The sequence below is a fragment of the Heloderma suspectum genome, chromosome 2 (assembly GCF_057233095.1).
Source record: "Heloderma suspectum isolate Gila_16-S chromosome 2, 16-S_ref, whole genome shotgun sequence".
NCBI lineage: Eukaryota > Metazoa > Chordata > Lepidosauria > Squamata > Helodermatidae > Heloderma > Heloderma suspectum.
In genome coordinates this window covers 338,322,625-338,339,573 of record NC_139459.1, presented here as the reverse complement: position 1 = coordinate 338,339,573, position 16,949 = coordinate 338,322,625, and the positions used below count along the sequence as shown (strand labels likewise).

The 16,949-nt window shown below is 46.1% G+C and overlaps 1 protein-coding gene across 1 annotated transcript in view; it reads right to left on the bottom strand.

Annotated features, from left to right (window-relative positions):
• Positions 1-16,476, bottom strand: part of LHFPL4 (LHFPL tetraspan subfamily member 4) — an 81,500-nt gene extending 65,024 nt beyond the window's left edge. The window contains exon 1 of the mRNA XM_084829841.1: positions 16,071-16,476. Within this exon, the coding sequence (XP_084685967.1) occupies positions 16,071-16,476 (406 nt within the window). The remainder of the gene's footprint in view (positions 1-16,070) is intronic.
• Between the last annotated feature and the right edge of the window lie 473 nt (positions 16,477-16,949).

The window sequence follows — 16,949 nt, the reverse complement described above, 5'->3', positions numbered from 1 at the left end:
GTATATATTTTATGATTTCTTAAATATCATAAAATATATGTGATATTTGCAGATTAGTGTTAGTTGCAACTCCAAATAATACTAAGTGTGGTTCCCAATGGATGACAAGGAAAGAAAGACAAAAGCAAGTAGAAAAGAAAGAATAGAGAAAGTAGCAGACAGATAGAGAAGACAGATAGAAAAAAGAAGAAAGAAAAGGCAAGAGGCAAAGAAAAAAAAAATTGTAAAAAAAGAAGCGTGGCCATAGTTGCCCCCAGGGTAAATTAAAAGCAGCTGATTGTGCCTGGAGCTTATTACCTGGGGTAAAGTAGCCACAATAATGTAATAGTTCTTTAAAATGAAGAAAATGTAACTAGAAGGAGAAGAAGAGCCTATCCCAAATGTGTGTCAGTGGGACTAGTGTAAGGCAGAAAAGTTTAAGTAAGTTTAACTTGAAAAAGACAAATAAAGAGACAAGGCTGGTGCATGGAGCAGAAAGTTTTATATAAAAAGTTTGAAACATGATCTGCAATACAGGCAGATCAGCAAAGAAAAAGAAAGCAAAAGAAAGAAAAAATTTGTCTTCCCATACTAATAAATAAAAAGTGTTATCAAGCACTTTGGGAAGCGAAGTTGTTTACAGGAAGCTGTGCCTGAGAACCAAACACTTCTAGCCTATGCTGAAAATGTTTGCTAGTGTTATGGGTAACATGTATAGTATAAAAACCCATTTAGCGCAATAGCTCATGGTTCAGAGAAGCTGTCTGATCCAAAAATTAAGTACGCCTGTGTGCTGTAAGTTACCCAATAAAGTCTCCTTGTAAGTAACCCCCCCCTGCTGGAATCCCAAAACACAAGTTGGGCTAGAGCGCCTCACCCAGTATCAAACCCTGCTGTTAAAAGCCATGAAAGCAGGTATAAAGAAGTCAGTTAATATGACCAAAGTGTCTAAAGTGCTGCAAGGTGCCACCGAGGCCCCAGAGCGTACTTGGAGCATCTTTCAAATGCCTATCGCCAGTACACCCCCCTCGACCCAGAGGCCCAAGAAGACGTAAACGAAAAAAGAAAAGAAGAAGACCCGGCAGAGGCAGAAGATTCTTAAAACCAGTGTGCCCAGTGTGGACAAGATGGACATTAGTGGCATGAATGCCCAAATAAAATAAATCAAATACACAAAGGAAAAAACCAAAGAGGCCAGAATGGGCGAAGAGGGAGACAGCTTGAGAGGGGCCGTGATATTGACTGTGAGGGGCCGTGACATTGACTTCATAATTGACACTGGAGCAGCATCAAGAGCAAGCAAACGTTAGCCTTAAACAAGAAGTCCAAACACTGAGCAAAGGTCTTCAAGCCCAGCGTCGCTTTGTCTTAAAAAAATAAGCCCCCAATTCCCATCACAGAAGTTCATCCTTTCCAACCAAGAGTTAAAGTATGAGTTAAAGAGGGAAAAATAACCCTTTGACTCCCAGATAGAGAAGACTGAAAACTGTCATACTTTCCACCCCCGCAGCTATGAAAGCAGCTAGAGTTAAACCCTAGATACATTGGACACGAGTCAAGAGAGCGAGAGGGGGAGAGTAGACTATAAACAGAAATCCTGAAAATCCTTTAAAAATCATTCTGAAAAAGCAGTAAGAAGACTCAGGCTAGACCTTACTGTGGACACCCCAGGAGACTGTCCCCCAGCGTACGGTCAGACCTGCAACTGGAGAATTGAAGAAGGGGACTAGACCCTACTGCAGCTTGCCAGGTGAATAGCTGCCCAGCGTACGGTCAGATCCCAAAGAAGATCAAACATGTGTGTTGTAGTGTTAGTAGTGTTGCATTGTGTCTCCTTAATAAGGTGCAAAAAGGGGGGCCAGCCCCTGAAAGAGAAAGTTTGTCCCAGGGATTTGCTGATAATTACTGGCTTCACCTGGCTAACATCACGAGAGTAAAACATTTTTGTTTGCCAAGAGGTATACCTGCAAACAGGCTTATTAGCTCTTGCCTAATACCTGTCTGTAAACATCCTGGGAACATTCAAAAAGATACCATGTTAAAAGTTTATGGTGTAAGTTTAACTTATTCCCAAAATGCTAATTGGGGCGTGGTTGCAAAGATCCTACCCCCTACAGAGTTCACTCTACGCACCCCCATCATTGCTGAAACAAATGCTACGTGTGCACAAATGCTTAATTGTCAAATTTTTTTCCAGAAAATACAAAGCTATCCCTGGCCCCCTTCCACTGTAATAAAATTCAAAACATATCTTTTAATGATGCCCACATACTTTTGCCTCATGGATGGTTTTAGACATGTAATTCCCGCACTTGGTCATTCATTCCTGCCAACTTGTCTGATAACCACCCATGTTGCCTCAGCCGCCAATTGAACTGGTGCCAATTCTTCCCCTGTAGCCCGAGAAAATCCGTCAACGGCAGCCTCGAGCACTCCAACTAACTAAAAATTGTAATAGTCATGTGCAGTTATATTCTGACTCAGAAAAATTGGCCTTAGCAATGTCACTAGTTGAGGTTCCAGGTTTAGCCGTGGCTGATGGTCTGGAAATCAACCGGTTAGCTTGCAGCTTAGCCAAAAGCATAAATGCCACCTCACGAGCATTGTCATTGTTAAATAAAGAGTTGCGTGATCTAAGAGGTGCAGTTCTAGAAAATAGAGCTGGTATAGATTACCTCTTCCTTCTTCATCATTTAAGTTGTGAGACACACCAAAAGCTCTGTTGTTTTAACTTAACTGATAATGGCAATGCTGTAGATGAACAGATCAACAAGCTGCACAATATAGTAGCTAACAAAACAATAAGACAAAACAATTAGCTCAATTAGTTAACCCCTTGGCTTCCAGATCTTAGCTAGCTTAAAAGCATTGTTCATCCTAATTCTATCAGTATTGTTCATAAAAGTTCTGTTATGTCTCTGCGTTCCTTGTCTTATGCGCTTTAACCAATCTGTTTTATGTCTCAGCTAGTAAAACTGCTGCCCTCTATGCTCTAATAGCCCAACAAGAGGCTAAGTAATATGTATGTCACAAAAAGCTTTGTATAGTTATCAGAAATGCTATAATTGTAATGAAATTATGCATTTAAGGGGGGAATGTAGCAGCCATATCGGGGGTCAGACTAAGTAGCCTCATGCAGTCTCATGCTTCATGTTCTTGCTGAGCTCTTTCTCCCTTGAATATATTGTTGTAAGCTGACGAGACACAGGAATTCCTTATCTTGTCAAAGGTCATACAATTGTATATCTTGTTCTCTGCTGTTCTCTCCTGTTCTCTCCTTATCATGGCTACCCTATAACCCAGTTCTTGTATTATAAACAATGGTGCTAGGAGGAAAAATGTTGAGGATTGCAACCCCATGCGGGAGGGGGAGGAGGAGCCGTTTCATATGTGTCACAATGTCTATAAAACCAATGTGCTAATGTAAATCGGGGCTTCTGGCTCTTTGGAAACGATTCCAGCCTTAAGCCCGCGCGTTAAATAAAGAATCTCTTTTTCCTTCACTCCGTGGTCTCTCTGACTCTGGGTTCTGCAACAGCTATGGATGATTTCCTCCATCATGTCCCACTGGGGAGCTTTGCAGAGGACCCTGGCTGGGCCATCCTGGACTAAGCGGAGCTCCAGCAAGACAGTTCTTATGTCTTTAACCCTCTGGCCCAGTTCTGGAAACTTTGCAAGAAAGTGGAAAGGGTTCAAGAGCCTTTTGCCTGTCTCTGCTTGAATGGGGATAAATCATTGAAGGGGGAATACAAATATAATACAATGAGACAGTTCCATCCTTAAAGGTGGCCTAGAAATAAATTTAAATTTTAAAAAGCAAGAAACAAAAAGCCTAGGCTGCTGAGCTTAAAGCTTTTGGACAATTCAAAATATGGCCCTTGTGAAAAAAGTAGTTCCTGACTATGGAAGAGATGGCCAGCTTCAGAATTGTCAGAGGTCACTCCATTTTCTAGATGTTGGTCTGGGGACCACAGCAATATGACACCTCTCACCCCCACAAATTCTTCAAGAAAGAGTGCTTCCAGACGAGGCTCTTATTGTGCAATCACCCCACCTCAAACACAGAATTCTAGAGGGTGGGGGTAGATGTCCATTTGTAACCCTCCCATATTTTCTCACTGCTTCTTCCCTCTTTTTTCTTATCAGGAAAAATCTGTTAAGGAGGGAAAGATGGAAGAGCCGCACACAATGTCTTTTGAATCATAGCCCTCCATCTGGAAGCAACCCAAGGTGGCATCCCACAGCATCCCACAGCAGTAAGGGCTTCATAGGTTTTGGGATGCTGTGTGCTTAGGTGTATGAAGTCTTTTTACTGGGTGGGCCGGTGGGTGGGGTTTATCAAGAAACAAATGCATTTACTAAAAGAGCCCTACAAAAGGCAGACTGGCTGTCATTCCCCAGGATGCACATAGAGGGTCAAAGCCTGGGGTTGAACCAAGGCCCTTCAGAGCATCAGCCACCGGGTCTCCTGGCTGAACTACTGTCTTTATTTAAAAAACTGATGTGCCCTGATACATTTCACATCAAAACCATAACATATAGATCACCTAACCTGGCACCCTCCAGATCTGTTGGATGACAACTCCCATCACCCCCAACACCATGACAATGGGGCACACTTCAGGGAAAATGGGAGCTGTTGTCCAACAGATCTGGAAAGCACCAGGTTGGGGAAGGCTGATAACAGATCATCAAAAAATAATAAAAAAAAACACAGTCTAAAACTAAAAATATTTAAACATTATGACATTAAAACAGCAGCAGTTAAAATACAGGGTGCCACATATTAAAAAGCAGCTTAAATAACAACAACAATAATTTGTATTGTTTTTATGTTTGTTTACTGCAAACATTTATATGCCGCCCCATAATGTACAGTTCTCTAAGTGGCATACCATAAACAAACATAAAAATAATTCAAATATAAAATAAAAACACAAGACCATCAAATTCAAGGTAGCATAAATACAATTAAAAACAAAACTTGCTGCAACCCCAGAATTAAAACATGGATTTAATACTTGGAGGCCCAGACTACATGAATTATTTTTAAAGCCTGGGTGAACAGAACGGTCTTCTCCTTGTACCAAAAAAGACCACAAGGATGGAGCCAGGTGAACCTATTTGGGGAGGCTTGTTCCATGACTAGGGAGCCACTACTGAGAAGGCCCTCTCCCTAGTGGTTACCTGCCTCACTTCTGAGGGAACACCAAGAGTTGGGCCTCTGAAGAAGGTCTTAAGGTCTGCGTATGTATATATGGGAAAAAGCAATCTTTCAGGTAACCTGGTCCGTAAAGATTAAAAACATCACTTCACATTGGGCCCGAAAACAGAAATAAACATATTTTTAGGCCATGTTTAAAAGCCAGTAAAGTAGGGCCCTGCATATCTCCCTATCAAGAGTGTTCCACAAATATGGGGCCACCACTGAAAAGACACTGTCTCTTGTGCCCACCAGTCTAGTAGATCTCAGTGGTGGGCCCATGAGCAGTCAGTCTGACAGTTTGTCCTGCTTCCTTCCTTCTCTGGGCCTCTCCTCTCTCAGCTCCAATCCCCAAAGCAACTTTGCCTTTTCTCATACACAAGTTCTGTCCACATCCTGTTGTCCATATAGTCACCTACCCTGAGCACTTAGAATGCTTGTGAACATTCCAGGACATCACATGAGCTCAATCAAAAACTAAGGGGGGTTGCAAGAGGCAGGAAGCAGCAAGATTTAGCTTATTCCATGTAAAATATAACTATAAGAACACACATGTGTGCTTTGTTTTTAATTCAGCCTGGGTGGCCATGGGAGTATTGGGGGGTAGGGGTGGGAAGGAACAAGGCAGGACCGTTGTCAGTCCCCTAAAGCTCAACCCACAATATCCAGGAGGGGTCGGCATGCCATAAATCAGAGAGCTGGTACACCGCAAAATATCCTGCTTCCATCAAGAAGTCAGAAAACTCAGCTCTTCTGCATTCCTGCTCCACTCAAGCCCTGTGTACTACAGGTGCTTAAAACTGGGCTTTCCTCTCTGAGGTCTGCCTCACAATGTTGGAATCATTTTTCTTATCTTTGAGCTTACACATTGTCCAGGGACTTCCTTCAGAGAAGAGGAATGGGGATTCCTGCACAGTCTTACTTAGGAAAGCTGCTTTATGCCGTCAGAGTATTTGCCCATCAAACCCAGTGCTGTCTGCTCGGACTGGCAGCCACTCTCCAGAGCAGCCTTTCCCCCAACCTGGCAGCCTCCATATGTGTTAGACTACAAAGCCCATCATCCCCAGCCATTCTGGCTGGGGTGATGGGGTTTGTAGTCCAACACATATGGAGGCCACCAGGTTGGGGAAAAGACTGGTCCAAGGTCTCAGGCTGAGAAGAGCCTTTCTGATCATACCTGCTCCCTGACCCTTTTAACTGGAGATGCTGAGGATTGAAGCTGGGTATCTTGTGCAAGCAAAGTAGGTTTGATTGTTTGTTTTCTCTGTTGAATGGGTTGCATCCCACTTTCCTTTGTGCAGTTCAAGGGGGCTAGCCACAGAAATAATAAAATATGATAAAAACTCAACAAAATATTGGGGCAGGGGGGAAACAGGAATAGCAAGCCAGCAACTAAAAACAATTAAAAAAATTAGAGAGATGGAAGGTTTACACACTGCTTATGGCCAGGCCAGACCATTGAATCCAGCCTCTAAGCTGCAGGGAAGGGGAACTTGTGGCCCTCCCACTCCCATCATCCTGTTCCATTGGCCATGCTGGCTGGGGCTGACAGGCGTTGGAGTCCCACAACACCTGAAGAGCCAGAGGTTGCCCACCCCTGTAAGTGTAAAGTCCCACAGCCTTCCCAGATAGGAAGGTCTTAATTAATAATAACAAATAATACATTCTATCTATCAATCAAAATAATAATAAACTGTTTGGTGGGAGGCACATGCTCTCCCATTGAGCGCTGGTTCTTCCCAACTTCTGGATCGGAGTTTATAGCTTTTCCAAAATGTGCCCTGCACTGGTGACAGGGAGCTGCCTTGTACTAGATCAAGCTATTCACCCCTCTAATTCTGCATTTATCCTGAGTGGCAGTGGACTTGCACTATTGAAGAGTCTCCCCCGCTTGTGCCACTTGGGAGCCTCGAGCTGAACCCAAAGGCAGGCAAAGCACACGTTCCAACACTGAGCTATGACTTCTGCCAAATGTATTTTTAATGTATTCATTTGTATCAGGGGTGGGCAACCTGCGGCCCTAGGGCCACATGAAACTTGGCCTGAGGCTTCAACTGGTCCTCTGCTAATCTCAAGCGCCCCCTGCGTGCAATCAGTTCAGACCTCTGACAAGAGTGATCTGTCCTCCCCTGGCAGCCTGTTGGGTGGGAAGGAAGAAGAAGAAAAAAGGAAGTGGGAGAAAGAGAGGGGAAAGGGGTGACACACCCACCTTTGGCTTTGACACTGCTCTCCACTGGCCTTGGCTCCACCCACCACTGATATGCCGCCCCTGACAGATTACTCCAAGGGAATGCAGCTCTTGGCAAAAAAATTTATATACTTATGTATGCGTCTTTCCTTCCTCACCAAGCAACCAGAACCAGCCGCCTGGAATTGGGTAGGAGACCTCACAAGCCAAAGGCTGTGATTCCTGAGCAAGCTGGAACTTGAGCACCTCCAAGGTAGCTTCACAGCTATCTTGAGAGAAATGCGGCAGCCACCCTTCTTCAAGGTAACTGCTCCGAGATATAAGATACAAAATGTGCATGTGCCAGGGGCAAGGCCAGCCCAAGATATTTTGCTGCCTGCGGTGAAGAACAAGATGGCTGACTGACAGTTAAAACTTTCTTCAACACTGGTGATGGGACAACATCTTCTGCCACACCTGAAGGCAGCAGACTAGCTTAGCGGGTGCAGGAAAAGCTGTGTGGCACACAACTCTGTCCTCCAACACCCTGCTGCCGCCTCTCAGCATCTGCCGTCTGAGGCAACTGCCTCACTCTGCCTAATATTAGGGCTGGCCCTGGCCAGGGGCCTCATCACTGCTCCTCTTGCAGCCCCTCAAGCTGCTTCCTCAGCTGTCACCTGCTGCATCTGGGTGTTTGTCCCTAATGGTCCACAATTAAAGATGACAAATGTTATCTGTGGAGGAAGAGAGGGCAGGGAAAGCAGGACTCGAGGACGCCATTTCTTTTGAGACTCTCACCTTGGTTTTCCCATCTGCTCACGCTGGGATAGTGGTGGGGAACCTGTAGCCCTTCAGATGTTGGATTCCAACTCCCATCTGTGGCCACGTTGGCTGGGGCTGATGGGAGTTGCAGTCCAATGACAGTTAGAAGACCCACCCCTGCTCTGGGGCTCTGGGTTTGGGAGCGAGCCTGGGACATGGCCACCCATCTGATTATGAAGATGCTATAGTGGCTGGTTGGATAATAGAGAGGATTTTGTGCAGAAAAAGAATCTCCTGTTCTGAGTTACTGGCATTTGGGAGAGGGCAGCTGGTTGGCTTTTTCTATCTGGGATCCAGGAGCATCTTTCCTCTTAATTAGAACCTGCATCCTTTGGGGGGTGGGGGAGGCAGCACTTCTTAAGCTGGAGTTTTCTGGGAAGCCCTAATTAGAGCCTTGACTGATTTGTTAGCCTCTAATTAGACATCATAGACTCCAAGTGTTTTCAAACAGAGACAGCATGGACTTGGATTGATGTTGCACTCCAACCCGGAAACATGTTCCCCGGCCCCAATGTGAAATGGCCTTGAATCCCACTTCACCCTTTCAAAATGCTATATTCCCCCTGCCTCCATGTTTCTAAACAAAGATGTGTATCGAGGCATGCGCCCCTTTCTTTCTCTTCTTCATTCAAGGCTAGGAGTTTTTATTGATTCATCAATTTGTTTTATATCCCACCCTTCCTCACAAAAAGCCCAGGGCAGCTAACAACCTATGTAAAACATGGCACCAGGAGGCTGGTGGCTCTGATTTTGGCGGGGCTGTGAATGTATTCTGGGTTTCAGTCAGAACCAACCAGAACTCTAAAGGAGCTATCCAAGGTGCTGGTTCTGGTTGGTTCTGACTGAAACCCAGAACTGATTCACAGCCCCACCAAAATCAGAACCACCACCACATAAACAACATCAAAAGCATGACTCTAAAATCACAAATATATAAACAAATGCAATAAAACTATCAACACACAATCAGTCAATGAAAAAACAAATAGAGCACTTGCTTGTACCCTCAAAGCCTGCACGAATAATAGGTAAATGACAGCAGAACAATAAAACCATCCAGATCTTAAAGTGCAAGTGCTTTAAAGGGAGAAAAGTACTATAAAGTGCAGTGCCAGAAATATTAGTTATTCAAAACACAAGCACCCTTCTTGTCTATCCCTGGAAATCTCACACATAAGGGAGAACACAAGTCCAGTTTTAGCCTAAATTGCTACAGATCTTCATGCTCTTGCTGCCCACAGCAGCTGGATCCCTCCCCAAGGATCAGTGATGCCCAGTTTGGCAGGGGGGGGGGTTGGGGTGCAGTTCTCTGTAAAAAGCCTTTATCATTGGGCAGGGCCTCCAGCAGCAGGAAGGCTGCGGGGTGTGTGTGTGAGAGAGAGAGTGGTAGACTAACCTAGTGGTTCCCAACCTTGGGTCCCCAGATGTTGTTAGACTACAACTCCCATCACCCCTGCCAGCATGGCCCATGGGTAGGGATGATGGGAGTTGTAATCCAGCGATATCTGGGGACTCAAGCTTAGGAACCACTCGGATAATAACATCAAATACTATTGATTATTGTTAGCCAACTTGAGTGCCATTTTTGGTGGAAAGGTGGGATCTAAATTGAATAAGTAAATAAATAAGATGCTCTCCTGCCCCCACCCTCTCCAGCAAAAGACACTCCCAGCTTTTCAGGCTTCTGCCACCCACCCACCCACCCTCCAACTGCTGCTGGCCTATATGGTGAAACATCTTTCATACTGGTGAATAAGGCAAAGCTGTGCATCTCTCTGCAGTCATCAGAATACTGATTGTGGCCTTTCCCCCCCTTTTTTTCCTTTTTTTTCTTTTTTAAAGAAAGGTTCAGCAATTGGCTTTAGTTAAAAATGCATAGAAGGAATCAACTAACCAGGGAGGCGATGGCAGCAACAACTCAAAATGCAAGAGACAAGAACATGAAGCGGGAACAGTGAGCTGCAAATGTCACCCTTCCTCTTCCTCTCCCTATCATGCACACACACACACACACACACACACACAATTTCTTGTCCTATGATGGATTTTAATTGTAAGCCAATTTGGGAGTCAATCCTGGCTGAAAAGCAGAGTACAAATATAACAAATATAATAAACAATACAGTGAAGAAGATCCTACAGGGGTGGGCACCTTGTGGCCCTCCAGATGTTTTGGTCTACAATTCCCATCAGCCCTGGCCAGCCTAACAATGGTGAATTATGATGGGAGTTGTAGGCCCAACTATCTGGAGGGCCACAAGGTGCCCACCCCAGTCTTAAGTGACTCGACAAATCTAAATGGCTGGTGTAATCCTCTTCTACAGTTCCATTAGAACTCCACCAAGAATTTGATATAAAACCTGGATTCCTGGAAGCTGCTGTTTTTGTTTCTTTAAAAGTGGAAAATTTCTAGGCCTCATGATACATCTGAAAAATTGCAAACATTATGGAATGATATAGGTGCTTAGGAGGGTTGGATAGAGTTTTCTGTGGGCTGATTAGCTACAAGTCAGGGTTGGCCCAAGACATGTGGGTGCTTTGGGAAGTGCAGCAAATGATCCCACCCCCAAAGCAAGAAACACAGTATGCAAGACTGGTCACATTATTTTGGGATCTGAGGCAGAAAATCCCACAAGCACCCCTCCCTGGCAGCAAAAATACAACAACAGCAGTAAATTAAATAACTAACAATTTGCTGCTCTTTCATGACATCCATTATGAGCTGTCTGAGGCAGCCACCTCACTTTGGGCAGGTTTACATGATCATTTTCAGCCACCGTGGTTTGCGCCATGTGCCAGGCACTCGTGGGTGCCCATTTGGTAACCCACGCCCTGCTTGTAGGTTGTTGCGTTATCCAAACCCAGTGAGGGTGGGTTGTTGGCATGGTTAGCAAACCACCCAGAACCCATGGGTTGTTTTAGGTTTGTGGGTGGTTTGTTAACTACACACCAATAACCCACCCTCACCAGGTTTGGACGACATGACAACCTTTGAGCGGGGGTTGGGTTATGGAAGGGGTGTCTGTGTGCTACAAGCCACAATGGTTTATTTAAGCCACCATGGCGGAAAATGATCATGTGAACCAGGTCTCTGTGTAACAGTAGGGCTGGCCCATCAGATATGGCCTCCATTCTTCCATCTGTCTGCTATTTTTCATTTCCTTATACAACTCTCCTCACATTATACAAGAGGAAAATCATTCTAGATTCTGTAGTATCTCAAATACTGAGCTCAGAGTAATAATGAATGTCTCTGGTGAACAACCAGTTTTTTGGGGAGGGCCAATTTGGGAAAGAAGCAAAGGGTGGCAGGCTAAAACTTCAGCCCCCCCAATCTCTAAACTCCCTCTGCATCCCTCTTTTGCCTCTAGGTAACTTGTGGGGGGAGGTGGTACCCTTTGAGAGTGAGCAGATCCCAATTCCTAATTTAGATTGAGCAACTTTATTTATGTAATAAACCAATTTGCCTGCATTTTTATCTGCATATTTTACTTTGAGGATAAAGTCTGTGTTGCCTTGAGGATGAACTTTTTGTCTCCACTGTCCTTTACCTTGATCATCCCAGGTCTGACCCAATTTGTTCCAAGACTTTTGCTTCATGCTGTCCCCTCCACAGCCATAGTGCCCTGTCCCAGCCCTGTCTTCATTTATGCACGTGCTAAAAGGGTATCACGGATTCCCAACCACCCAAATGCTCAGGCTGTGTTCACCTTCTGATGAGCTGGATAATTAATGGATAAATCAGTTAAATTGGCATGTTTAGTTGAGTAATTTATCATAAATAAAACAAAGCTTTGTGAAATGACACTTTAGTGACAATGGCATCAATTGCAAGCAGTTTGTATGAGCATCTCCCAGTTCAGGTAATGCACTCAAGGTGATATTTTCTTTCTCCAAAAAAAATTAAATAATGTGACCATGTTATTTAGCCAAGATAAATGACTACCTTTGGTAAATATTCTGAACATAGTGTCTCCACTGCAGAACTGTTTTATTAACTGTCATTGGCTCATTAATCTCTTAATTAGTTAGAACAAGACAGGGCGCAATCCTATGCAGTTTTAGACAGAGAAAAGCCCTAATATATCTCCTGGATTAAATGCATCATGGTGGTAAGTGGTGATTAGGCTAGTAGTAGGGGGTACATTAATATATTAATATGGCAGGAAAAAAACCTAGCATACCAGAACCAATGGAATGCATTTTTTCCGATATGTTCCAAGTTGGCTGGGGAATGCTGTGAGTTGTAGGCGTTTTCTCTGCCTAAACCTGTATAGGATTGCACCCTTAACGGGCTAAAAAGAGCCCTTATCAGCTGACAGTTCTACTTCTGGCATGCCGTGCTTTTTCAGTGGTTCCTTGATCTATGCCCTTACCAAGTTCCAGCCTTTCACCCCTTCCCTGCTCTGCTAATTCTTTGGCAGCTGAACTGGCTAATTTTCAGTACTGTGTTTCATTCTGGACTCTCCGCTAGAGTGACTGGAAAGGGTACTGTTGGTTTGGGGGTAAGGTCTATTGCAGGAATCGGGCAAGAATCCACAAAGAGGTCATAATCTATTTGCCATGCCAGGTGCTGCTTCAGAGTAGAATGTTCTAATCTGAAAGCCTTTCTGCGCCTTAATTCCAGCCATGACTTCTCCCTGGCCACCAACTGGACCAGCATGGCAAAAAGGAAAGGTAGTCATTTTGGCCATTAGAAAAGTTACAGAATCCCTATGAGTGTAATACCTTTATTGGACCTACTAAATCTTCACCAAAAATGTGCAAACTTTTGAGTTCTCCAGATTCCTTCACCAGGTAAGATGTCATAAGAAGCAGGTGGCAGAGGGAAGGAAAAGAAGGCTGGCTTGATGTAGAAGTCATTTTGTCTGCATGTTCACAGTGTCAAGATGGAGTGGGGGGAGGAGAGAGGTCTGCAGACCTTCAAATAAGGCTGTAGCACAGAGGGGCAGGACCCCAGGTGTGGGGACCAAATCTGGCCCTCTGTGGGCCCCAATCTAGCCCTCCGTGGTTTCCCAGAAGAACATGCCCCTTGTCCTGGTCCCATGCTGTTCCTCCATCCACTGATTGTTTGGTGGTTTCCTGGTTTCTCTGCAGTTTTTCCCTATTCTAAAATGTTGAAATGCCTCTCCTTAGTTACTGGCAGTAAGAACTATAAGCTAAAATTTTCAGCTGTGGAATGTGCTCCCTAGAGAGGTTCACCTGGCACCTACATTATACTTCTTCCAGTGCCAGGTGAAGAGCTTTTTATTTTCCCAGTATTTTATCATGTTAGCTTCCTAGTCTTTTAGCTTTGGTGTTTTAAAGCATTATTTTAAATCTCTGCATTGCTGCTAGGTTTTATTCTGATTGTACTGTTATATGTGGTTTTAAGCTTTCATATTTTATATTGTTTTATGCTGTGCTTTGTGGTTTTAAGTTTTGTGAACCGCCCAGAGAGCTCTGACCTTTGGGCGGTATAGAAATAAATAAATTAATTAAATATGTCGATAATTTTGGTATTTTGGCCCTGCTCCTTTCATCTTTGTCTCCACCCATTTTGCCTTTGGCCCCACCAACCACGGGAATGCAGCTCCCACCCCCAAGAGCTTCTCCAAAATGGAAATGTGGCCTTGGGGCTGAAAGAGGTTCAATCCCCCTGCCCTGGTGTGGCAGGTGATGTGATGGTTTCAGGTGTCACCTGGAGTTGCTCCTAGGACTGCTGGGAGCAAGAAAGGATGAAAAGTTTGAGCCCCCTTTTTTGAAACTATAAAAAACATCACTTCACCTGCATTGCCAACCCACGCTATCTTTCTTCTTAGGGCTTACAGGACCTCTAGCCCCATCCTAAGCTTCCCATCACATCAGATAATATGGCCCTAAGCAGGATACATGGAGGCTGCAATGTGGGGGTTCTGGTATATGATCTGTAACCAAGTTCACTCCAAGTTCAGAGAGGAGTGCAGATGGGAAGGGCCATTGTACAAGAGCCTTGGATCTCCACATGGAAGCAGTTGAGTTGTTCCATCAGCCTCTTTAAGATATAATACCTCCTAACATTCTCCCCACATTTAGCACAGAGCAGAAGACAGCTGATCAATGGCTTCTCCACATGTGTACTGTCCAACCAGAGGTAAGCTTAGATAAATGGGCCTCTGAGGGAGTCTAGCAGCAGCACCTAACTTCTGATACACTGATGGTCCTGTCTTCTTCTCTGACTGTACACGATACCTGTCCACAACTCCTTCATGGCATGGAGGGACTGCTGTACAAGGAATACACACCAGTATCACTGTGCTTGGCTGGAGAGGCTAGAGAAAATGCCCCTCTCCATCATTTAAAAATAGCCCATCACAAGGAGACAAGCCATGGCCACCACTGTCCCATTCCCAGACTTAACAAAGCCATAACTGTTGACTCCATCAAGCTTTTCTGAAAGGCCCAGTGGCTCTTTTTAGACAGCCTCCTTTCTGCTAATTACACATTAACTCACTACCTCTTCCCTCAGTGCTGAGCCAGGCAGCTTGGCTCATTTGAGATTTGGGTCTTTCCTCCTTAGGCTGGGCCCAGCAGCCAGGTCTGAGCCCAGTGCATAGACCTGAAAATGCTTGTATAAGGAAGGGACAGCCTTCCACCTCTATTTTGAAGGGGAGATACCTTCCTTGTCCCCATTTCCATTCTACACCTGCCAAAATTCCTCCTAGTTCAGGACAGCAGTTTTCACATGTTACCATCAGCAGCCATTACATGCTCCTTACACCTGACTCTGCCCTATCCACTCAGGCAATGTGGGTCTATGTCTTTTTGTTATGATCCTGGCTTCTCCTTCTCAGGCATTGCAACCAGCCAACATTCTCCACGGTGTTGTCTGCTCTGTTCAGTTCAGCCCCTTCAGCACCATGGACAGAGACACAGAGGCAGTAGTAAGACGTTGGACCAGTCCCCAGGATTATGTGTCCGGTGCCTTGAGGTGAGGATTTGGTCTCTGAGCTCATTTTAAATCAATTAATCTTGGAAGCATTTAAAATTAAAGTCAAAGGAATTTTCTATTGAAGCTGAAGACAGTTCCCAGTAATTTATCTGAGCCCTGGGGAATGGTATTGGCATGTCAGGGCTTTTTTCCTCCCTTCCCTAAACCCAACCTCAGATGAAATTACACTCAAATTCATATAACACACCCTGTTGAGGGGCACCAACAGGCAGATAATATCCCACCCCATGGCGCATGCACACACATGCACATGCACACCCCTAGCCCTACAAGAAGCCCAGACATCCTACAATCTAGTCAAGCAATTTTACTCCAGTACTTACCACTTGGACCGGGCCAAACTGGAGCTGTCACTCTTTGGTTTTTCAGAGAAGAAGTTATAGCTATACCTAGTGCATCTAATCCAGTGGGCAGTTCCTTGTGGTTATTACCCTAAGAGGACTCATTAAACCTTCCGTATTTGGTACCCAGAGAAACACTCCATATATGCAGACCCAGTCTAGAGAATCTTTTGAACCTGCTGTCATTGCTAGGCCTCCTCCTGCTCCAGAGAATTTGGTATCCTTGGTATATGAAAAAGCAGTGAACAAACCCTCCAAAATAGTTTAATCCACTGTGTGTAGGTGAGTGCCTTCCCTTCTCCCTCACCCCCCTACAGCTGAATGTCCATGTTACCCAAGACCTTCCTCCTTTAGCAAAACAGCCCAATCGATACAAACTTCTGGTTAACCAACCCCATTTCTCTTCGCTCCTATGCAACCATTCTGCATGTAGCTCCCCATCTGAGAAAGGGAAGCGGTCCCACTCTTTCCCATTTTACCCCCACCTTCTTCTCTCCCTGTGGTTGCTTTTCTGGGGGGGGGGGTGAGGGAATACTTGGTTTTGTGGAGGGGGGAGTTCTGGGAGGGGGATCGTCCCAGTTCTCCTACCTGCCAGTAGCTGCATCCAGGCACAGATCTTGTAGACCGTGGCTGTGTTGCAAAAGAAGAACAGGGCGAAGCAAGTGATGCAGCCCAGGATCAGCACCATGGAGAGCAGCACGAAGAAGGAGGCCGCCTTGAAGGCGCCCGAGGGGATGCTGCGGAAGTCGGCGAAGGAGCCGTGGCAGGTGAGCTCCCGGTTGTTTCCCTCGTTGCCCACGCAGTAGTGGAAGAGGCCGAAGTAGCCCGGCTTGGGCGTGCTGACGCTGTCGCCGATCCAGTAGGGCTGGATGAAGACCACCACGTTGATGATGGCGAAGCAGATGGTGAAGATGGCCCAGAGTACGCCGATGGCCCGCGAGTTCCGCATGTAGTTGTCATGGTACAGCTTGGAGGCCTCCTGCGACGGGAGCATCCTGCCGGGCGGCTCCGAGCGCGGGGCCCCGGCCGAGACACACGCAGAGGGGCGCCCCGGCGCGGGCGGCGGCACCGGCGCCTTCTCCTCACTGGCGCGGGGCGACTGGCCCCGGGAGCCCCGCGACGGCGGCGCCGGCCGAGGGAAAACCCAAGGGGGGCCCGGCGGGAGGCCAGGCCATGGGGCACCCGGGCAGGGGGGGAGCGGCGGGCAGGGGGCCCTAGAAGACGCGCCGGCTCGCTCGCTGCAGCTCCAGCCGCGACTCCATCTTGGCTGCTGCTGCTGCGGCCGCCGCCGCCTCTCTTCTCCTGCTCGCTCGCCTGCCTCCTTCCTTGCCTGCCCGCTTGCCCGGCCCAAGCTCGCGCTCGCGCCGGGAAACGCGTGCGCGAGCGACTGCCGAGCAGCAGCAGCAGCAGCGGGAGGAAAGAGCGGGCACGGCGAGGCAGCTTCGCCCAGGCGGCCTCCAGAGGGAG